The 24501-nt window shown below is 40.8% G+C and overlaps 3 protein-coding genes across 3 annotated transcripts; 1 reads left to right on the forward strand and 2 right to left on the reverse strand.

Annotated features, from left to right (window-relative positions):
* Window positions 1–6075: 6075 nt before the first annotated feature.
* Window positions 6076–17246, reverse strand: pex1 (peroxisomal biogenesis factor 1). The gene is made up of 24 exons (XM_080484968.1): window positions 17017–17246; window positions 15560–15703; window positions 14946–15029; window positions 14732–14846; window positions 13732–14408; window positions 13505–13624; window positions 13241–13373; window positions 12944–13050; window positions 12675–12760; window positions 12441–12573; window positions 12205–12301; window positions 11941–12111; window positions 11661–11815; window positions 11382–11568; window positions 11107–11273; window positions 10127–10261; window positions 9989–10053; window positions 9672–9814; window positions 8560–8663; window positions 8277–8453; window positions 7651–7875; window positions 7045–7212; window positions 6826–6956; window positions 6076–6338 (listed from the first exon to the last, which is right to left on the reverse strand). Exons 1-24 carry the CDS (start codon window positions 17122–17124, stop codon window positions 6257–6259), a joined length of 3714 nt encoding a protein of 1237 aa, XP_080341094.1. The 5' UTR covers window positions 17125–17246; the 3' UTR covers window positions 6076–6256.
* A 119-nt stretch (window positions 17247–17365) lies between these two features.
* On the forward strand, window positions 17366–19959 carry rbm48 (RNA binding motif protein 48). The gene is made up of 5 exons (XM_080485530.1): window positions 17366–17500; window positions 18124–18314; window positions 18674–18819; window positions 19143–19696; window positions 19797–19959. Exons 1-5 carry the CDS (start codon window positions 17372–17374, stop codon window positions 19857–19859), a joined length of 1083 nt encoding a protein of 360 aa, XP_080341656.1. The 5' UTR covers window positions 17366–17371; the 3' UTR covers window positions 19860–19959.
* Window positions 19960–20032: 73 nt separating this feature from the next.
* clxn (calaxin) lies at window positions 20033–23358 on the reverse strand (the record flags this gene model as incomplete). The annotated part of the gene is made up of 6 exons (XM_080485129.1): window positions 20033–20077; window positions 20174–20278; window positions 20430–20581; window positions 20676–20780; window positions 20970–21128; window positions 23349–23358. The coding sequence occupies 6 exons, from the start codon at window positions 23356–23358 to the stop codon at window positions 20033–20035; spliced, it is 576 nt and encodes a 191-aa protein (XP_080341255.1).
* Window positions 23359–24501: the final 1143 nt, after the last annotated feature.

Here is a 24501-nt window from a genome sequence, read left to right on the forward strand (position 1 = left end):
TTGTACTTTGGAAGGACAAAAACCCCCAAAACATTCAAACTCGACACAGAGAATGGTCCAGGATATACTCCCAACTCCCCACTGCACCACTGTGCAGCCCTACACACATACAGTCTGAGTTATTATGTGTAAAATACGGGATTGTTCTTTTCTACAGCAGTTATTTTTTCATTCTCTAGTTTCAGTGCATATTGTGTGGGAGATTTATTGAAGCTCATGTATTAGTGACTATAGTGAGTGAGCTGAAGTTTGAAAAAAGAAATGAGCCTAACATAAGCTTAGTCTGAATTTTGCAGCACAGAAAATGAAAATTGTGAAATCAATCACTTGGCTGGTATGTTGGTGAAGTGGGTGGCATCGCCGCCGCGCAGCCAGGATGTTCTTATTTCTACCGTTTCTCTCATTTACCTACAGAAGTGTGTTAAATTGTCTCTCCAGCTCCCAGCGAACCTAAATTGGATAGAGGGGGTGTAGAGGATGGATGACGGATGAAGAATCACTTGAGAAGTAAACCTATTATTTCAGGTACAAGTGCAACAAGACATACTTGTATTGTAGGACAGTGGAATGCTTCTGTTGCCTTGTTGTTGTTGTTTTTTTTTAATTAAGATCTGGATGAAACTTTGTATGACCCCCATTCAATTCAAACTAAACCACGACACCACTGTGTAAATCAATTACAATACTTAAAAGTTGCCATTTTGTGTGTTTGTGTGTATGCGGGTGTGTTTTTCCTGCACATGCGCCCGTGAGGAAGTGAATCGGACTTGGCTGGCCTCATTCCAAGTTCTCAAAGACTCCATGCAGAGCATGTGACAGCAGCCTGAGGGCTGCAGCCAGCAGGGTGCAGCTCCGGTACTCGTCCAGCAGGGCACAGTGATCAAATCAGATTAAGTCTGGAACTGATTATATGGGCACGCATGCTCACACAGCACGCTCCCAGACTGCTTGGCACTGCATCCAGACTCATCCGCTTCATGCACTCGTTAGCGTCCACTCGATAGTGTTTAAGGGTCAGTCCAGACAAACACAAACAAAATAGTCCCCATTAAAGTATTGACAGTGCACTCGGCAGATGATTCAGGGTTTATCTAACTGTATTGTTTTTCCATCCCTGGAGATGGAAAAACAAATGAAATTAAATGATCTCCAAATATACAGTGACTGCAGATAAGCCAGTTGCAAATATCTCATAATCTCAGCAAACTCAAACTCAAGAAACATGTTTGCTTAAACTACTTCTGTAAAATTCTTTATAGCAGGGATATAGCTCATATGCTGTTGTTGCTGCTTCGATTCCTTGTGTCTGTTTCTGTTCTCACACAGGTCAGGAAACCTGCAAACTTGTAGAGATTTTACACTGCATCATCAAAAACGTCTTTAAAGCGGGATGGGATTAAGGGTGAAACCAGCACTAACATGAACGCTGTACTTTTATTATCAAATGTTCTGCCACAACTCAGTCTGCCGCCAAGGGTGTTATCGACAAAATGCCATCCCAGCCGAGCAAATCACAAATCTAATGGTGCCAAAATAGCTGCTAAAGGGCAGAGAAAAACTGTGTGAGCTATTCTAAGTTTTCCTGCTCGTCATTTGTATTGACTTGTTTTCTTGGCTGGCTCTCTCGCAGTCTCTCGTTACTGAAGACATTTGTCCAGTGTGGCTCCGCAGAGCAGCTCTGTTACACTGATTGACTGCTGGACCGATCCATACACTTTGTACATTATTATTCACCTGATCTGGGAGCAACAATTCCCTCCGGCGCGGACTGAATAGTGCAGGATACGGCAATTTCTAAGTCAATGTGATTACTACTTGAGGTGCTGAGTCTAAATAAATATTGATTCTCGCTCCTTTTTTTTTTTTCTTGGAATCCCAATAGATTACATATAAATAAATGTTTTTTTCCCCCTAATTAAATGCCTTTTAGCTTTTGTAGAATCTACCTTTAAATGCCTTATTTAAAGCACTTGTCAAAAGAGTTGGTGAGTAAATCCCAAACTGCGATGGCATTTTGGATAAAAGAAAATGTGATTTAGATTTTCTATTTGAGCAATATATGTTAACCTTTGCAACATTTATTGGTAAATCCCCAAGATGACATCCATACACACATATTCACACCATCAGACGATCACAATGATGAGGTTTGAAGCCAGGATGAGTGTAAAGTCGGGGCTCTACTCCCAAGTGAAACCCGGAACTTTTCTTTTGTCTCTAGTTTCAGCATCAAAGGCCGTTCACATGATGTAACAAGAGGAAACGAGAGCTGACTTGTAGAGCAGACTCATGGTGTGTCTTATGTTTTCGATACAGGATTGAATGCAAGATTTATGGAGATTCATGGAGGATTATATCAGTACTGACAGTAAACAAGGACAACCGATAACCCGACCACATGCAGCCTTATCTCCAACTTTTTAAAATCAATACGTAATTTGTTTTTCTAGAGTTGTAAGAAGAAAGAAAATTATCATACAGACATTTGAGCCCTATAACATTTCATAATTGCAGTGTGAAATCAGAAGAAATGAATGTTTCCGTAAAGTTAAGAGGAAGAATTCTGGTACTTCTCTGTGTTAAATATGCTCAGTCACTATTTGTCCCTCGAGTAGTGAAGATTAATCTTCAGTGGCCCCGGCAGTCATGACAGTTGCCAGTACCTTGGTGATAGTGGTTCTCCCTGAAGCTTTAGATTAGAAGAAAAGCAAACAGTGTCACACTTTCATCAAACAGTTCCTGAATTAAGCTTTACACTTTGATTTTTGGTCCACTATTATCAAGGCAAATTCATCAGAAATCACAGTGATGATTATCGTGAAGGAGGTTTCTAAAGCTCCAAATGGAATGGAATTCATGTTAAAAGTGAAACGATTGCAATAGAAACGTTTTCCGCTTCAAGTTGGCCCATGTGATCTAATTATTAAAGCTCAGAGAACTCTGGAACAACGATGTCTGTGTTTGTAATTTTGCCTTACTTTTTTTTTTTTTTTTTTTTTGCACATTGCAGTCATTTTTCTGCTTGCCAGGAAATGTACCCGTCAAGAAGAAACAAAGACTAACGGAGCTAAAATGGTCCCGCAGTCACCTGCCTTCTCTGCTCTCGCTCACTTCTTTAATATTCACATTTCAGTCAACCCCCAGCACAGCGTCCTCTACCTTTCTTTCATCCGCCTTCACTTTCAGCAAAATGGTTCTATTTTGGAGGAAAGCCGTCTCAGCAAGGGAACGTGTCAAACGCGAAGCTTGGTCTCTCCCGTGTTCATCAGGATCTAATCTTAGTGAAGCTTGAGGCCTTTGAATCACTTTGAAGAGCAGGAGGATGAGCTGATGAAGAGGAGACTTTCCAAATGTGACAATAAACAAGCTGAACTTCACCTCAGAGCATGTTTAGGATTTGCTCTTTTTAATTACTCCAGAGGAGGCTGTCAGACTCATTTCAGTTCAAGACGCCGCATGCCTTCCAATTTAATCTCCACTGGTCTCGACTAAACAAAACGGTGTAAATACAACTCTGAAATGTTTTCTTTAACATGGTGAAAAAAATAATAATTCAACGCATATCAGAAATGCTCACTTTGATTCCAAGTTTTACAACATTTGTTTGGAAACAGAAGTGCATTTTGAAGTTCTACAGTGTGTCTGTTCAGCCAGTAACTAGACTATAGTAATCAGACTACAATAATCATATTCCAGTAACCAGACTATAGTAATCAGTAGTGTGTGTACCATACGCAGCTTTCGGGGGGGGTGGGGGGTGGGGGTCCTCCCGCCCTTGACTTGCAGCCGGTGATGCTTTTCATCTCGTCCCAAAACCTCTTTCATGCCGTTATTCTGCAACTTCTGCTCCACCTGCCTTTTGTATTCCTCCTTCACCTCCCGAGCTCCTTCTGTATGCGCCTAAGCTCCTGCTGATCACCATCTTTAAAGGCCTTCTTCTTCTTCTTCTTCCTCTGGTTCAGAAGGCCGTTAGTGTCCGCGGTGATCCGGGGCTTGTTGTTAGCAAAGCAGCATACAGTTCTTATAAGATCTCTTCCTAGGAGTTATTTCTTGTGGTATTACTCTGCAGGCTGTGTTGAATCCTCCTGCTGGCCTTCAGGCTGCACGTTTGAGTTCACCACACATTCAGGGGTGTCTGGCTTTAATGAAGGTAAAAGTGTAACGCAAGTGATGATGTACTAAAACCCACAGTGACTGTGTCTCTCATGCCACACTGAATCTTGAAAGTCGTCACTGCCCGTCCCGTTTTATTGTTCTTGCTCCCAAAACGACCCCACTGCCTCGCTCTACTTAATATGGCATCAGGCATCAATCGCCGAAATCCCACTGTTTTTGTCTCCTGTCTCGGCACCACAGAGCAGCAATGCTTCTTTCTAAAAGGCCTTTTCTCTTCTTTTTCTCTATCTTAAAAGCATTCCACTCAGTCATTTATGTCTTTTTCATTATCGGTGTGACAAAGATTGTTTAGGAACACGAGAGACTCCTTCTGAGCCATTCTTTTTCATGCTGCGCTGTGTGGGATTTGACACAAGACTAAGGCGAGCCAAAAGCAGTCCTCTGCGTCTATATTTACCTCTGCAGCAGAACCTGTCAGTGCCGGCGTGTGTAGGATGACAGCGGGCATATCGCTTCAATAGGAAATAGAAAAAAAAACGGCTTCCTGCAGCAGCCAAGGAATAAGTTGAAGACGACTGTCTCAGGCAAAACTCTGCTGTTTGTGACCTTTCCATCAAAAGATACTGACATAAAGAAACCGCAGGACACCGGTGCCATTAAGTTGAAGTCATTCGTTAATATAATAGAAACTGCACCAAAAGAAATGTACAATCTTTTTGAAAAGTAGACTTTTTTTTTATTATTTCTTGTGTAACTTAAGTTTCTGCCTTGACAGCTTTAAATAGTGTAGAAGTGGTGAAGTGAAACGCCATCGGTCAATATGCATGCAAAAATCTTTGTACACACACACACACACAGATTTTTATTTAACAGTGCCCATTTTGTCACAAGCAGAAACACCAACGTGTCTTTAATAAAGACATTGCACTTAATCTCTGCAATTGTGCATGGTGTTTCACTGCAGTGCCTGATGGGACATCTGATGGAACCGAGTCATCAATAAAGGCATTATTTCCACTGGAAGTTTCCTGCTGTGACAAGTCAAAGTGCCTGCCATGAAAAAGATTTAACTCCACCGAGCCAGCAGAAGGAAATTCGGCGGCGGCAAAGACACCGTGAAGGGAGTTTTAGTAGCTTTAGAGCTCACGTAGAATTATATGGAGTTGTGAGTTGTAATAAAGCCATTTGTTCATAGTTTCTTAAGCATGATAATAACTGAAGTCTTTTTATCGAATGAAAGGGTGCAGAAAGAAGAAGAATGAAACCAGTTACATCTACTTTCTTTATCCTCTTTTGAATTCATCACGTTCTTTAAGGTCTTTTGTTCTCCAATTCAGACGATGCCATTTTAAATCCAGGAGACTAAAGTGTGTTTTGTTTAGTTTACTTTCTAGCAATGCCCCCATTTTTATTAATCACTACATTGGGACATTTCAAATACCTTAGCTTGTGTTATAAAGTGATGTCTGTACTTTCCGCTGATGAATATTAAGATTACAGCAGGTTTGACCTTCTCTGACTTTGTCACTGTGTGAATTTTGATTGTTTGTGTCTCAGTGTGCAGAAAGCCGACCCCTTGTTCCAGGCGCCTCAGTTCCTCCAGTTGATTCTTTATTTGCAGAAACTCAGGGTTTAGAGTCGTGTCCGGTGATAACTAACTCATCTCTTCTTGAGTATTGTTCCAGTTTATCGACTCTCTGCTCGAACACGGTTATCTCTCTGTCCTTCTGTCAGTGTGCCTTTACTTTCTGTTCCTGAGTTTTGTTACTTCACCAGACATAAAGTTAAATGGTCTTTTAATCTCTTTGAGGTGGTCTGCTGTTGTCATACCTTTACTTCCTTTGGACATGCTTCCGTTAGCCACTAGCTGTAATTTTATTGTCACAAAATGTGATATTCTCTGGACTTTGGATTATTTCTTAAAAGCGGCTCACAATAAACCTTCACAAAAACCGTCTTAAATTATAGCAATTAGACAATTTATTTTCTAGTATTATACATATGTACAATAATTACAATTTCTTCAAATGTGTTATTGATGATCAAGTCAATAAAACACTTTCAAATCATTTATACAAACATTCAATGTTCATTTGGTACAAACCAAACGTACTCAGACGTGTGCGATTGATGTGTTTGATCAAGCCAAAGTAGCAAGTTGTCCCGGTTTAAAAGGGACAGGTTGAGATTTCCTTTCTCCAAAACCACCGAAGCTTTCATACCTAAAAAAAACAACCACATTATTTTCATTAAAACAGTTTCATTCAAAGGTTTCATCTGCATCTACGTATTGTTCAATTATTGGACATTGAAAAGAATTAGTGATTATATATAATGGACTGTTCAATTTCTCTGCTTCAGCTCACACAACAATAATGCAACTTAGAATAACTGAGGGAGAGAGAGAGAGAGAGAGAGAGAGAGAGAGAGAGAGATTACTATATTGATTGCTATTCTGCTGCAGCTTCCACTTGGCAGCAACTTTGAGACACCAATTTTTCAAAAGTTCCTAAATTCCTCCTCTTGGTGGGACTTTAAACGGCTCATTATAAACTTGATAAATCGAAGCCATTAAAGACATATTTTTGAGAACAGACTTCTGTAGAACAAATGATTGTTTTACTGTGGTTTAATCTATCACTCCTGCGTAATTTGTATTGTTGTGACTCTTGCAGAGACTGTAGGCTGGTTCGACGTCCCGATACTCACAGTCTCATGTAGGTTTTCCAGCTCGCTTGGCTGATGGATGGTCTGGTTGCAGCCATGGCGGCATTTAGATGAGCCTGACACAGCAGCAGGCTCGGCTGACTGGAGGCTGAATGCAGCGAGACAGTCTCTTTCTATAGAAACAAACACAATATAATAGTACAGGATACAGTCGAAAAACAGTTAAAGGTCTACAGCAGAATTTCTGTGGTTGTCACATACGTTGATTCCTTTATGGTTCTTCTTGATGGTATTAACATCTTCTTGGAGGCGTTCCAGCTGCTCTGGGCTGAGCTCCTCGAAGCCCCTCTGGATGGAAGGCATGTAAGCAATAGGCGCTGCAGTGAAGTCGTGAGTCCCAGAGTTTGGTCCAGAGACACACCGCGAGTTCTGGTGAAGGAAGAAGACACAGAGAATTTAGATTCATTTTTCCATTTTAATACCAATGATTTAGAAAGAAACACTCACATTGACAGACAATATAAAAACGATCAAATGCTCCCAGTTTTTTTTTTTAATTCTTTAAAAAGTTGTTACAGCCTGAAATACAGAATATACAGTGCTCTCCCATTCAAAACGTGCCTTGCTTTCCCCATCACTCCAATGCTCTGCGCTACTTTTGCTCTCACATGTTTTATGTGGGGTTCCCAGCAGATCTTGTGAGAAAGAATCACACCCAGAAATTTATTCTCATACACTTTTTCTATTTCAACTTGAACTAGCATTCCCATGAACACTTTTTTTATTTTAACACTCTATGTGCCACATGGACATATCCGAATGGACAATGGAACAAGTTGCATGTAAACAACTTGCTAGTGAGCTTACCAGTCCTAAAACAGGCGAATTCCCCGACTCTGTCTCATAGGAGCTTCCAAAGTAGAGCCTCCACAGGTTGGGATGCTGCTGTTCGTCTTCTGCTTGGAGCTCGCTGTGCTCCAGCAGAACCATCGACTGCTCCAGTTCTCCCACCGACTCGTCTGAGCCGCTGCCGTTGGTTGGGAAGATCATGGAGGACAGGCTCATGTCGCTCTCTGAGCCACAGGCCAATTCCTAATCACCACGAGAGAACACAGAGACAAAGGTGAAACAAAGAATGATCTGTGGTGCCCATAAAATATTTGTGAAAATGTTAAAGCCATTTCTGCCTCAGGTGGCTCTTGCTGTTTGACTGTTTCAGACATAGTCTTGTCAGCGTGGTTGTAGATAATTTGACTGAAATTGTGGACAGATAATGGATTTACTAGTGGAGCTACTTACACATGCTGAGATGCAAATAAAACATCTCTGTGAATTGACCTTCAGGGGCGGAAACTGCTTGGCTGCGTCGATGTGAACTATAAATAATTTTTAAATGGACTGGCCAACAGTTCCCAGCCTCCCAGTTTTATTAGCCCGGGGCAATTCATAACAATAAGCTCACCGCGCCTGTCTGTTAAGTACAGTAGACATACATGCGGTGTGGTGGAACCCAAACAGTTGTGTACAGCCTCCAGCTGGGCGTTGTAGAGGAGAGCCTTCAGGTCGGCCCCGGTGAATTGCTCCGTCGCCGCTGCCACCTGCTCCAGGTCCACATCGGGGGCCAGGGGGACGCCCCAGCTCAGAGCTCTCAGGATCTCCACACGAGCCTCCTGCAACGTCAGGGAACAGCATCAACAGTGTCTGCAGATAAACCAAGTGCATGTTTATAATTAGTTATTAGTGGTGGTGTTAGTGGAATGTTTTCAATGAGCAGACCTGATTGGGAGGGGGGCAGTAGAGGGATTTGTCCAGCCGTCCAGGCCTCAGCAGTGCTGGGTCAATGAGGTCCGGCCGACTAGTGGCTGTAAGCACATATACACCTACAAACATGCAAAGAAGATTTTGCAATTAGTTTTCATTAAAACCTATTAAAGATGTTAATTTCAATTATCATATAAAAATATCTGATAGGAATTCTCACTAAACAAGGATGCGTTCTCCCTTTATTAATAAAATTCCAAAATCTGAATATTGAGATTTTTCCTATGAAATGTTTGGTTATTTGCTCCAAGGATCTCCTGATACAATTCCACAGAAGAGACTTTTCAGGTGTCGCACATTTTGATTCTGATCCATTTGGTTGGTTTTAGTTGGTTCACTGAAAACCTCAACATCCTCAGCTCTGCTTTACATGTCAGACTAAGGATGAATCCCTTCACTCTATTTACTGTATAGTGCAGTCATTTTAGTGGGTAAACAAACCCCACAGAAAGGCAAGATAACTTTGTATAGCACATTTCTTCAATAAGGGAATTCAAAGTTAAACATATGGAGCAAAAAAATGCTGAATAAATACATTTTAAGAGTGAAAATATGAAACCTTTAACATAAAACTAAAATTTCCCCCCCAAAAATACAATACAATACAAACATAAACTGCCTTGTTTTCTTCTGACATGGAAGAGAAAGGAGGTTTAATCTAGATGACGAAGATTCAGATTTATACTGGGGATAACCCAGTATAGTGGTCCTAAAAGTTATAAAACATGTAGGAAGATGAGACCTGACGTGTATTTCTTTCAGTTTATGATCTCATCATAAATATGTTGTCAAATTTGCAAGATATTGAAGTCCGATGTTATATTTGTTGCTGGTCTATATCAGGAAGTGACTGAGGGGCTAGTCTGAGACAGAGGCATTTTCTCGACCTCGTCCTTGAGCTTTACAGTCACCATGAGGTTTCCAAACAGCCAGTCTGACTCCTGGAAGTCACCGTGGCCCACAAAACCTCGAACGGCTGTTACATAAACATGACTGCTGCACCTCGGCCACCGAATACATATCCCAACAGAATCTGTTAGCTGTTAATAGTGTCTGCATGAGCTTACCCTGCAGCCCCTCCACGCCGTCCAGCTGGGTGAGGAGCTGGTTGACCACACGGTCGGTTACCCCTGTGCTGTCGTGACCTCTCCTGGGAGCCAGAGAGTCAAACTCGTCGAAGAACAGGATGCACGGCTTGGCAGCTTGTGCCCTGCAGCAAAGAGACGATGAAGCAATCAAAAGGAAGAAAATCACTTCAGCGACATGATCGCATGTTATTGGGGTTAATAATTACTTTAAATATTTGACGTGACTCATTCCACCTAACGAGCAGAGTAATAATAGAGAGGCAGCAGTGTTGGGAGGAGTTTCAATTTTGACCAACCTTTGGAAAACATCTCGCACTGCCTGCTCACTGGCTCCAATGTACTTACTGAGGAGTTCAGGACCCTGCAGAGGAACAAACCTTTATTGGAATACATGTCGCTCAGATCCACAAGGGTACGGTCTTTACTTGCGTTACCTTTATGCTGATGAAGTTCATACCACTCTCTTTGGCTACAGCTCTGGCAAGCAGTGTTTTCCCAGTACCAGGAGCTCCATACAGCAGGATTCCTGAGCGATGGCGAATAGGAAGACTCGCAAACAGGATGGGATACTGCAAGTTAACAGACATTGTCAATCTACTACTGTGCAGTACAATTTGCTGAACAGTATGCTTTGACAATTATGTGTGTTAAGTTACTCGTCTCTTCCATGCACTGTGTTAGATTTGAAATCAAGCAGAGGTGGATTATTTTCTAATTTGTGCATTCTTCATGTAGAAGATCGGCAATCATAAAAATTAAAAGTTAACCATCCAAACTTATTGGGAAAGCAACAGGACAGATTGTGGACAAGCAGCAGCAGGAATCCTAAAATACAATCTGATCAAATCAACCCAAGAAATCCTGATTTGTTCCCCCTCTAATCAATTCTAAGTGCTATTATCAGCCACATGTGAAGAAGAAGTATTAAAAATTAAATCAAGTGATTAAATTACGCCGTAACAGAGGACACAGTCGCTGTCTGTTGATTTGATTAGTTCAAAGACGGATTTAAAAAAAAGACAACTAAAATCAGGCAAATATGTTCATGTCAAGCCAGTTATTCGCTTCTTCTGCATGAATATGAATGAGATTATACACGCATAAACAAGAGTGAGCAACATGTAATTCAAATCGAGATTTAAGTGCTGAGATCTCTGCAAATGTTCTTGAAATAAGTTGATTGACTCATTGTTCACTTTCATTCAGTCTGTATTCATCACTTAACTACTACTTTAGCTGACACTTTTATGAGCTCATCCTCGTAACAATCAATAGTAATTACAGTGTTTAACTCAAAATTGATGAATACATTGCCGCTGCATGCTTTTAATTTGATTATTTTTATCACTCCAGCATAGTAAAGTGGTGCTTCCATCTGACCTAAAAAGTCTGAAAGCTTAATTAGTCAACTGACCTTCGCCGGAAGCAGGATAGTGTCCATCAACTGCTGTCGCACCTCTGTCAGCCCCCCCACCCGCTCCAGCCCAAATCCACTCGGAGTGTGGAGGTCTACACCCCACAGAGAGGGAGGTGTGAATCCCTTAAAAGCCTCTGCAAAGTCACTCCATGTCAGACATGCATCTGAAAGATACGGGGGCGCACACTCAAATCACATAAAGGTGACAGGAAACACAAAGAACCAAAAATCGCGTCAGCTTGGATTTGATCATTTCAGTGAAGTTTATGTACCTTTGTCACCGTTTATTTTCTGCATTGTGTTTGCATGGGTGGCACGCTCCAACAACAATGCTAGATCAAGAGGTGTGTAACCCTCCGTCTCCTTGGCAACAGCCCCGAGGTCAAGAGTCTGTAAAGCCTCCTCAGAGAAACAGGACTTCCTGAGGATCAGATGCCGCATGATGGCAGCTCTCTGGTCCTGCAAACAATAACACAGGCTGTTGTCTTTATCCTTCTTTTTGGCTTTTGTCAGAGTGTATTTCCGTGCACAAGTGGAGTGCGCGTGCTAACCCGATCTGGTGGCTCGATGTTTACAAATCCCTGGATAAAGTGTGAGCCCTGCACCTCAGTGAGCAGTGAGTGGAGTGAGTGCTCACTCTGGCTGGTGATGATCAGGCCCACGAGGCTGGAGTGAAGAACGACCTCATACACCACATCCTTCAAACCTGCAGTCACAAACGGTCTGAATTATTTAGCACCGGTGCTCGAAATGATTATTGATCCCATCAATCAACATACTCCGAGTCACAGACTTTTTTTCCCACGCACACAAAAATACAGTACGGCTTACTCTGTGCAATGTGCATGTGCAGCAGTGCCTCGGGGCCGTGCTCATGCTCAGGTGAGGTCGGTGCTCGTGCCAACAGATCCAGGTCATCGAGCAGAACGACTGAGGGATGCATCCACTCTGCCTGTTCAAAAACATTCTGCAGGATCTTTCTTACAGCATCAGCCCTTTTGCCTGAAAAAAAAATACACATTTACTAAGATTAAAATTCAGTTTAATTACAGCTTTTCTTTCATACATTTCTTCTTTCCTTTTTTTTTTTTTTACCTTGGAGCTTTTTGCAGTCCACCACCTCCACATGTGCATCCAGATCTTCTCTAGCTTTTCTGCAGAGAGCTCGAGACAAACTGCTCTTTCCACTACCCTGTAAGGATAAGCAAAACAATTAATAAAAAATGCTTACAGAATATTAAACGTCAATATTTTGACATTTTCCATGCTTCATGAAATATGGACATAGACGAGATGTGAGAAGCAGTGAAAATTTATATCTGAAGAGACACCTTAGCACCAGTGATGAGAAGTGCTCCACCTCGAAGGCCCCGTCCAGCGATGCCAAGCACTTGTGAGAACGGACTACCCAAAAGGCTGTGAGAGATAAATTCAAACCCAATTCCACTGAGTACATCGACCCCGCTAGAGAAAAGAGGAGGGGGCGGGACAATAAAGTGAGAACAATAGAATGAAATGATCACCCTTGTTTAAAAGTGAACGCAGTGAAAAGGCCGACGACTTACCCAAGGTCACAGAGGGAGGGAAGCTCTGGTTTCAGTGTTTCTGCTTCAGCTTTGGAATCCGGCTGCGTTACCAGCTCCCTGTCAACCTGAAGGTGGCGCCAAATGACAACTGTAAATAACACCTCAGAGACTTCAGATTAAAAAAAAAAAAAAAAGACTGCTCCGTCCAAAGTTTGCAGAGAAACTCAGTATGGAATACTCTGTATTCATGCAACCATGTCAGAATGTTGAGTAGAAAATAGCAGTTGACAGTTAAAGCAGGACAATACCTTTATGTTTTCCTTCTTGAAAACAGTCGGTGCGAGCAGAAACAGTTGGTCAGCAGCATCATTTTCTGGTTCTGGTTTCAGCACAGTCAGAGCGAACTCTAACTTTGCTATAAATAAGAAAAGACAGGAGTGAAGACATCAATATATTGTTATTATAGATGAAAGAACTATCTATTTAATGCATGCATTCTGAATTTATCCTCTTGGTTGTGCTTTTCATTACGTGGCAGTTTGTGGATTTCACAAATTTATAAATACACTTCTGAAGCTTGTAACCGATGTGTAGAAATGAATCACCGTCAGTTGCATGTAGGAGGACGGTGCCAGACCGTGCTGTCAGACAGGCTAAAGGTTCATGACTCTGTGTGTGTAGCCAACCAAGAAAAGCCATCTGGATCTCCTCATCATCCTCCTCATCATCCTCCTCAGGCTGAATGGAAAATGTCAAAGATCAGACAGGCAATGAGGAAAGCAGCAGATCAAATCTTATGTAAGTTGGGAGAAATCGGGGGTTCTTCCACATGAAACATCATAACCACAGATGTTGGCTCCAGAACTCACCAGTGGTTTTCGGGGTTGTAAACGAATGGAAGATGCAACTTTGACGGCTGTTTTCACTGGTTTAATTCTAACTGCTGAATGTGGCGGGATGTTTAACCTGCTGGCCAGTGGCTGGGGGATCTGAGAAGACAAGATTATAGCATATTAATAAACAAAGGGAAAAAAAACTGAATTTATCAGAGGCCAGTGCCAATTAACGTATTATACTCTTCAGCTATTGCACTCACCCACACTCTTCCACTGTAGATCTCTCCCTTGCCAGACAGCTCCTGAGTACCGTGGCACACCACCCTGACCACCATGGTTTCCTCTCCCTTCGCTCTCTCTTCTCCTTCAGCTGGAGCACCATCGGCAGTGGCTTCCACATTCTTCTTTGCCTCCATGTCCTGCTTCATTTTTTTCCTAGATTTTTCAGGAGATGCAACTTTGGAGAGAAGGCCGTATGTCACCGGAGCCTGACCGGCATTCACGCCGTCGTTCAAACAGTTATTCCAAGGAAATAGGTGGACAACGCTGGTGGCCACTTGGCTTATCGCGCAGAGAGCGTGAGGGGGCACGCCACACACTCTGTAGAGGGAGTCAGTGAAAAGGGCGGGGATATCAGGCACAGGTGGAGGCTCGAGAACTGTGTCATACGTGCCCCATATCATATGGCGGAGCAGACTCTTCAGGTCGGCTATGCCACCCCACTGGTGGCCGGCAGAGACGACGGAGCTACTTCTTGATGTCGGCCCTGAGGGGGAAGAGGAAGAATCCGTGTTTTGCCGTCTGTGAAAATCCTGTTGCTGGTCGGACCTCGCGGGAGAATTACTGAGGGTGCCGATTCCGGCACGGTTCTTCGGAGAAACCACAAGCTCTGTGAACTGCTCGAGGCGACCATAAGACACAAATGGAGAGAGTGAAGCTGCAAAGAGATAACAAAAGATTAGAGAGCGTGCAAGAATGCTTTCTAATGATTTAACGAACGTCATCTAATTAATGAAGGAGGAAATGCTTTAATTCAATCAAGGAGGAAGACATAACTTACTGAAACCACACAGTTGTGGTATTTTATAATGATTAAAACTGGTATAATAAAGCAATAACTTATAGTTGGACTAAAGCCAAACAGATTACATGTTAAAAAAAAATTGGGGGAACTCCTCACTGTCACTGTTGGATATGACAACAACCATTTGCTCATTTGGCAAGAGGCCTTTATAAAACAATGATTTCTTTAATACTGACTTATCCGGAGGTAGACGGCTGTGTGTTTGTCCACCCAGACAGGAAACACAGCATCCTGGAAAACCACCCTGATCTGATTCAGTAGTTGTTCTTCCAGAGTTGAACTGTGGAGCTCCTAAAGGTATCAGTCATATAAGAGAGACTTTGTTTAAAGAGAAATACTACAACGCTGACCATGATTCAAGTGTGACCTGTGTGAAGATGAGTCGCTCACCAAGATCTCCCAGTCATCTGATGACAGAGGCTCCACAAACACCTGATGCAATGACGAAACCTGATGACAAGGTCTTACAAAGCCCTGAGGGAAACAATGCAACCACTTTGTCAGTACCAATGCCTGCTGTTCTCATACATTACCACTCAAACGTTTTAAATCACCACAAACTTTCCAGTTACTTATTGCAATTAAATTTGTTCAAGTCCAATGAATAGCTTGAAATGATACAAATAAGTGGTGAACTAGCATAAAGGTGTGGTTACTGAAATCTGAAAAATCATGTGCATTTCAGAATTTTACAAAAAGGCATTTTTCAGGGAACAAGAAATAACAACTTAAAGCTGTTCCACAGCAATGGCTACAGCAATAGCAATCTGCCAAAGGTGGCTACTTTGACATGTTAAAAGTTTAGAATGCATTTCGATTAATAAATCATTCCATGATTACGTTTTTTAACTCAAATTGTTTATTCATTTTATGCTTTCACTTCAGAATGCAGAAATTAAACTGAATAATTGTCAATAAATAAAAACATGAAAGATGGGTTTGTTCTAAAACCTTTGACCGGTAGCATAAGTCCAACCAAGAGCAGCTCCCCTTTGAACATCTACCTGCTCGCCATCGCTCAGGCCTAGTTTCTCTCCCAGTTGACGACACAGCTCCACTCTGTGACTGTCCTCGCAGGAGCCTCTGTTTAATGTCCAGCTGAGAAACACAGGCGCTCCAACACCCCACGACAACTCCAAGGCTTGGTTCTAAAACGGACAAAACAAAGACTCAAATCAGTTATTTAACAATTAGCAACCTTTAGATTCTGCTCATTGCAGAGCACTTCACAGGATTCAGTTGTTGTAAGATGTCAAATTTGAGAAAAGAAAATATGGTTTAGAAAACAATTATTGAAAAGGAAAGTAACTATACAAAAATGTTAAAGATTTTTTCCATATTAAGACTAATTAACTGTGAAAGGCAGCACGCCAATTCAAATGTATATTTTCTCCTACATCAATTCTAATATAGCCCTTTGTCCCCCCCAAGTGTGACTCCAAAAGAACTGCTACAGAAACCACAAAAGAAAAATGGTAACCACCCACCAGTAGTTAAAGTAAAGTTTAAAAAGCATGGCATGATTTTGTATCACATTCACAAAACACTGAAACAGAGGGTTTGAAGAAAAAAAAAGACATTAAGAGCTATTATTTAAAGACTGCAGAACAGTTCTTCAACAAAAGCAGAAGACTACAAAAGACTACAGTTAAAAAGATTTGAATATAGATCAATATGTTAAAAAAAAAAAAACTTTTAAAATAACCAAAGGCATGTTTTGAAAATAGTCTAATTTCAAAAAGAAAAAAGGTCTTTGAATTGCTATTTAAGAAAACTCAACAGATGTACTAGACGTGCAGATTTCTGACATATTTGGTGTTTTGGTTAAAAAGATGAAAGCTGTGTCTCTACACTTCATACTTGGAAGACTCTGGGGTCATAGATCAAACCGACCAGACACGTGAGAGGCTGAAAGTTTCCAAATACAGCAAGAAAAAAATAAATATTTTGCGTCTGGTTATAAATACACACTAATATGGTAAGAAGTACACAGCACCTCGACTTCAACAAGCAGTTAAAGTAAAGTTTTTATCGTATTCTCGTTTATGCCTTATTTAATCGCTTTGTGTCAATATATTTTGTTTATTTCCCTGTGAATTGCCTTGAATGGTGCTGGAAATAAATGTGCCTTGCCTCGTCACAGTTGAATGTTTCCCCAAACGCCACCAAGGTTAAGATTGTGATGGATCCTATCGAGTGTCACTTAAACCTCATCCCTTGATATATTTCTGCTTCTCAATACGAGAAAACTATTCATCGAAATAAGACTATAGTTGTTTGGTGATTTTGAAATGAGCTCTAAACGATTCACAGCAACTTCAGCTCCACATGACAAGATAAGAAATACCCAAAACACTGAATTTTGCTTTACCAAAGAGATCAATATTTGTTTTCGATGTTGACTCAACATGAAAACGTCCAGCAACAAAAGAAAACAACAGAATTAATGAAGCTAACTCACCTCACTCAGAGAAAGATACGATATCAGCTTGGAGGGCAGGTGAAGAAAGCAGTTTTTGGTGTTGTTAAAAACAACACTTACCGGCTGAATGCCCTGATTAGTGAACATGATCACCAGAGAGTCAGATTAGTTGTGTAAATATCAGCCGGGCTGTCCAGCTAAAGTTTATTCAGCAGCCCTCCACCATAGCCGATGTGCACTGACAGCTTCATCTCAACCGGAAGCACTTCAAGGGAGTTCAATTTTGTTTTCAACATAAGACAGTCAACATGCACGACCAATAATCATTGATAAAATAAACACGCTTCCAGCCCTTGTTTTGAAAGCTGTCGAAGTAAAAACTACTTCCGCAAACATGGCGACAACGAGTAATAACAATCCAGACTGCTGGAGCGTCCCAGATGTTTATAACCATCACGAACAGCAGAAAGTCTGCATTTCCAGACCAAAATACAGAGAGGGAAGAAAAGCGAGAGCGGTTAAGGTGGGAAATGTATCTCTATGTTAAATATGTGCTGGAGAAAACAGTCTAACTCAAACTGTGACACTCAGCCTTCGGTCCTGATTGTTACAGCGTAATCTCTATACAAAACCCCAGGCGTTCGGTCCTAAATGTATTTATTTAGCACCTTTTATTCATACTTGTAACACGACGTGTTTCAGAGTCAAAAACAGCAGAAACAAACTTGTGTAAAAGTATGTCATGTAATGTATGTCAGCCATACAATGAAAAACATAATAAAGATCAGAAATCATGGTTAAGATATTATTTTACCTTTAATAACATCAAGTAAGTCAAAGCATTCTGAGATCCAGAGGCAGAAAATTGTACAATCTTGTAGCTTAAAGGAGCATGAACATCATGTAAAAGAAATGCATTGAGAATAACTTCGGATCCAGTTGAAGCTTGAGACAAAGAGGATGTGGTTTAAAATGGATAAAAGTCGATACAAGCTTTATGAATCCGTTGGAGAAATGAATATGACCACAGTATTTTTTTTAAAACTACAGGCACTATTTATGTCAGTGAAGAGCTAGAACAGAGTCCCCAGTGGCAGGAGTTGCATTGACTTTCTAATGAACCAGATTTTTCTTGTGTATTTCCAGGTGTACACCATCAATTTAGAGTCCTGTTACCTCATGGTCCAGGGGGTCCCAGCCATTGGTGTGATGACAGAGTTAATCCAGCTGTGTGCTCTGTATGGCACAGTGGAGGAATACAGACCTCTGGATGAGTATCCTGCAGAAGAGTTCACGGAGGTTTACCTTGTCAAGTTCCAGAAAATCATGAGTGCCAGGTACAGTTTATCACTTACCTGGTTCAGCATGCTCCATAAACAGAGTCAGTGGGGGAAACATGCTACATAAGCAGTCAAATGAGTAGAAAGACTGACGTACTCATTATCAGGTGTCCTTAGATACTTATTTTGTCCTTTACTTGTTTATCTTCAGGGCTGTTAAAATATACAAATCGCAGGACTCATAAGAATTCAATATGCAGTGTATAAATTATGTTAAGACATATGCTTTTTATGTTTTTATTTTTAACACATTGTTGTGCACACAGATTGTCCATTTACTGTTTTATGCGTGCGATGAGGCCTCATAGAGATTAACCAGATCTGATGAATAATGTATCCAAATCTGTATTTGTCAGAGCTGCAAAACGACACATGGATGAGAAGAGCTTCTATGGCGGTGTACTGCACGTGTGCTATGTGCCAGAATACGAGACTGTGGAGGACACCAGGCTGAAGCTGCAGGATCGGAAGAGTTATGTCATTAGAGCTGCGATGAGAAGAGGTATGATTTGTACATCAAGCATATTTTGAGTCTTAAAGAATATACAACATAATGAAGTTGAAAATATACTGTTATTGACTAAGACTAGTAGTTTAGATCATTTTATTTCTCTGTACATTTATGCTTCTATATCTTTGTATAGTTTTATCGTCCCTGCTCTACTCTGTTTCTTTTCATTTATTTGAATCTCACATGTTATATGTTACGGATTGTCTGGTTTCTTTAAACGTTAAGGAAGTATTTCGTTTCAGGCTCAATTTTTTATTTTCTTTAAGGTATAAAGAAACTTTTTGATTTTCTTTTTTAATTTTAATGTTGCACAGCCAGAGAAGCAGATCGAAGGGAGACAATACATGAGGAAACCACGTCATCATCTTCAGCTACGCCATCATCCCCAACCACCACTTCAAACTGGCTCAACCAGAGACACAAAGGCAACACAGGGGAGGCTTCAAATGTCAGTTCCTATTCAGGCTTTCCTCTGCTGCCATTACCTCCTCAAGAGCGTCATTTTTCCAGACACAAAAATCAACATGGAGTAACGTCAACTGAGGATAAAATGGGTACTTTACATAATGCCATCATTGAGGCGAAACAACAAGTACGACCGAGCTCCAAACACACCTCCTCTAACAGAGACAGAGACACAGAACACTCAGTGACCAAGATAAAGGCTTCTGCAGTCCGATTTGTCCCGAGGACCACCCACCTGGAAAACAGGAAACGCAAAATCGAAGAGCCTGGTGAAGTCTCAGAGTCTGTTTCCGTACAGAAGCAGCCTTTGATTGGACCAAAACTACCGGAACCTTCTAAAGTAGATATGGAGGATGAGTCATTGAACACAACTGTCAGCTTGATCAGGAACACAATGAAGCAGGTATTGTTTGCAGTGATAAAGAATTTCACTCATTCTTGACTGCGGTGTAAATCTTTTTGTTTTGTTGTGTCAATAAATATTATGTTGGTTTTCATTTCAGGTGGAATCAGTTCCAGACGTCAAGCCAGTGAAGAAGAAGGTCAAACCACGTCGTCGGATTTGATCAAACCAGCCTCATTACGGACTTTGCAGTTTCTTTGCTACTGAAAAGACTTCCCATTTGAACATTGTCTTGTCGATTAAACATTTTGGACCACAACAGTAACAGAAGTTTACTTTTTTATTTTCATTGAAGTCGATGAAACTCCAAATGTACAAGTACAGTTGTCTTTCTGGCTACAGATGTTCCTGAAACACACGCTGCTCAAACACAGCAATACTCTGAAAAGTAGAAAGAAAACACACAGAGTAATTAGGTCCTACAACAACTAATATGAAGTTACTTCAATGTATTACGAGCCACTGATAAGTAATTACCGTTATGTCAGGAAGGCAGGTTCCAAAGGCCTCAAGTAAAAGATTCTCCTCTTTCACTGCCTTTTCAAAGTCTTGATAAGACAGACGGCCATCGTGATCAACGTCCTGATGGAAGAAAGCAACAATGGCAGTGTTGTTAAAGTGAGTTATCCGCACAACAGAGGATTACGCTATTCCTTCTGGGGCTCTGATGACATCATACAAAGAGTTAATTTTTAAACATTGTGTTTGGATGAATAGACACAAAACCTCTTACCATCTTTCTGAGCGTGATCTCCACCAAGTCTTTTATTCCCTCATCGGGGTCCTCCTCTGTGGGATGTTCAATGAGGCTGCAGTCCAGCATACGAATCATCTCATCCTTGGTGATGTATCCGTCATCATTCAAGTCGTACACATGAAAACAGTCTAAGAGACACAGAAAGAGAGGTCATTATTTGGAATAGTGTGTCATTTTGTCTTCATGTGAACTTAAGTGCAGCAAGTGAAGTTGAAGACTTGCATTTAATTTTCTCTTCCAAAGATCCTCGCAGGAAAAGAGCCAGCCCCTCGATCCACTCCTTTATAGTGACAAAGCCGTCATTGTCTTTGTCAAAGGCCCTGAAAACTGCACGTCAGATCATTAATAACTGTAATATCTCTGTAACTAAAGGTATTTCAAAGAGAAAAATATCAAATGCATGCATATTATTTGTTACAAGATTAGGTTTTTGTGACCGCCAGAAGGTATCAAACTATGCCATTCACAAGCCTAAAGTTGTTTGTTGTGAATGTATTTGACAACAGATAAGAGTACCTCTATCCATGAGCCGGTCATCCGTCATACCAAAGGTGTTGACTAAGATGCTCCTGAACTTGGCTCTGTCCAGACCCTGTACATCTCTGTCAGGGTCACTGGATTCCCTCAGAAGTTCATAGAACTCTCGGATGAGGCAGTTCGTCTCTTCTTTATTGACTAGAAAATATAATTACTGAACATGTTATATCTCAGTGTTTATTTACCTGGATAACAGTTTCAATCTGCTCCAAAAAAAAAAAGGGTCAGAGAAGATTTAACTACTTACAGTGCTCCACTTGTTTTGAGATCGACTCAACAAGGTTTTTTAACTCTCGTCTGTTCATGGTTGACATGTCTGCACGCTTTCAGGACTGGTACAGATCTGCAAACCATAGACACAAAACTTCCTCCAAGCTCCTCTTGAAAAATAACCATCCTCTCTTTCCGAGCCACGACCACGTCCATATCCTCCCCTTCTTCTCCTCTCTCTGGGATTTCTTTCCGAACACATAAATCCCACAATGCCTCGGGCTCCGTTTATGTTTAGGATGTGATCACGAATTGTGCAATCACACCGTTGTGATGTGTGATTATGAAACACGTCGGCTGTGAGTCAGTGAATGTGAACCATTTTATAACTAAACTGGGGGGGGGGGGGATCATGATGGAGCATCTCACCACACAAATATTCAGAACACTGGTGGGGTATTGCTGTTGATCACCTAATCAAAACCTAACCCAAACCTTTATAGTGCTGTGAAATAATGAAATAATTATTGAAAATGTATCTTTAAATAAAAATCAACTTGACATCAGTCCTCACCTGTTCTCCTTTCTGGATCTATTATAATCAATAATATGATTTTTAAACTTTACATCACACCCTGAAGCTCCACCCCCTCTCCTGTCTCTTCCCTGAAAGGATTACAGTTCATCTCATCATAAAATAGTTTGTGTTTAAAAGTATTAGGAGTTAATCCACATTCCACTAAGCAATTTAAGACCTGAACTGAGTTTCCTCAGTCGCTCCACCTTCCATTGCTCCACCTGCTCCACAGCTCTAAGTTCTATCATTCTCCTGATAAGACATTTTACACATATTATCTAATACAAAGTCATACATGTTGATAAATGTTGGCGTTATTAGGTTGTTCTCTTTGTGTAGGGTAAAGTTACTCACACTGACATTACTCTTAAAAAAAACAACCAAGTCTTGCTGAAGTTTCAGCCTTTTCTTTTGTGCTGTACTGAAATAAGATGACAAACTATTTAGTCCAGTGTTGATGATACTGAGGAGCACTGACAAAGTTAGCAGTTTAATAAAGGACCAATCACCCAGGATTAAGACGATTTCATTCAACAGATTTTGTTCCGAAATATGACTGTAAATGAATAACATGACGTTATAAATGAGCCATGTTCTTTCCAGCGTTCTCTACAGACCGTTATATCTTGTTCAAAACAATTCCTGTAATTCAAAACCCTGCTGTCCACTGCTGCTGTCTTAAGTGTTAAAACCCCGATTGGAAATCTCAGAAAGTCTCCCACTCTGTCTGGAGTCTGGTTCTCTGGATTTCTTCCCATTAAAAGGGAGTTTTTCCCTTTCCACTGTTGTTTATGTTTGCTCATGTGAAATCGTTGGGCTTTTCTCTGTAAAAGTGCTTCAGATTGACTGCTATATAAATATAGTTCAATTGAATTGACTCAATTTCCATTTGTTGAACTATTATCCATAGTGTTCACCAGCCTATGTAGCATCCTTTACACAATGATGTGGGTTTTTAATGCCATTCCTGATGCACTGCTGCCTGAGGGGTCAAAGGTCACAGCAATTCAGTGTTGATTTTCAGCCTTGCCCCCTACATTCTGAGATTTCTCTGTATCCTCTGAACCTTTACTGGTACCTGGGTTGTAGATGCTGAAACTCCACAAGAGCTAAAATAATTCTAATTCTAGCTGAAGATGTCCAAGTGTTTAAGACTTACTCTTTCATTAGTTGTTTACAGGCTCTTCAAGCGAGACATTGTCTGTACATTGTTTAATAACATGTTGGTTGTAGAAAGATTTTGAACGCAACATTAAAAGGAATTTGCAACTTTCAAAAGATAATGATTTAACTTTGTAAATATTTTTTGTAGTTAAAAATATCTATTTGCCGACGGTGGAACTATTTAAAATTGTTTTCCAATCCACCAGCTGCTTCATCAAATATAAATACACGATTGTGTTTTAAAATCCGCCGGAAGAGAAGAGAAAAGAAGAAGACTACCTGTATAAAGGTGCGGTGCCGAGAGAGAAATGTCCTTTCTCCTCGTGCGCTTGGTTTTCAGAGGCAGACGAGGTGCATCTGAATAATCCCTCCTTTCGGATGTATCCGCAGAGAAGAGGGATGTTTACCTGTCGCCATGGCAACGTCGTTGTCCTAGGGTCCCACGCCGACGAAAACCGGGGAGGTTAGTTGAATCTGTAAACGTGTTTATAACCACTCAGGTAAATCCAAAATGCACAAGCTTTGATCATCAGGGCCCCAAAATATTCCTGGTTTTCTTTTCTGGTCTTACTTAGCTGTTTTTCAGCGTTCCCACGGGTAATATGGTGCATATATTGTAGAATTACCAATAATCTCCCTGTTGTTTTACAGGACATAAAAACTGGATGGACACTGGAACAAATATGATTCAGTACAATAACACGAAAATAAATGTAGCCTGACCTGAGAGCACAAGCACACAATGTTCAATATTTATCTGGCTGGCGTCACCACAGAGTTGTTTTATGTAACCACACAGTGATTTGTTAATGAGGATGTAGACACAATCCCAGTTCTGTCATTACAGTCAAAACAGTGTTATCTTGAGCCGTTACTGGCTTACCTGAGGGAAATATTTCAAAATGTTGTGAATTGACGAGTCATCACGGTTAAAGCAGAAACAGAAAAAAAACAAAAAAAAACAATCGTGACAGTTGACAAATGCGTTTTGTTGTTGAAATCCACCAACTTAGTGTGTAAATGACCTTGATATTAAGTTCATTTTGATTTTGCAATGGCTATACGTGTTTATTTTAAGTTGAAACGATAGTATAGTGCTTGTGCTTTTACTTTGAAAAAACTCACAAGTGACATAAAGCGGAAGTAACTGTCATAACTCAGAGAAATGCCGCGAACGTTGATGGAAAGAGAATCATATGTTCTGTACAAAGCGAAAAGTTCAATTTGAGGTGCAGTCTTTAGGTTGCTTATGGTTCATTAGCACCCGGTTAAGGGAACAAAGTTGGTATCGAGTTTGTTATTATAAATGTGTGTTTTGCTACCTTTCACGTACTTTGTGTTTATTTATTAAGGTAAAACATGCTGTTGAGAGTTGCTAATTGTATTGAATTTTCTGTTTGCATTGCAGCTTTTACGGTGTGTTCACATGCAAGGCTCAATCAAGGTTGTGAACCACCAGTAATCATAACTGATATTTAGGATTGGAACGCAGCTTCAATGTTGGCCAATTATGATTAATATTCCTTTATTAACATAAAGTAGGTAAAAAATTCTGAGATC

This window comes from Lipophrys pholis (assembly GCF_963383615.2).
Source record: "Lipophrys pholis genome assembly, chromosome: 17".
NCBI classification, from domain to species: domain Eukaryota; kingdom Metazoa; phylum Chordata; class Actinopteri; order Blenniiformes; family Blenniidae; genus Lipophrys; species Lipophrys pholis.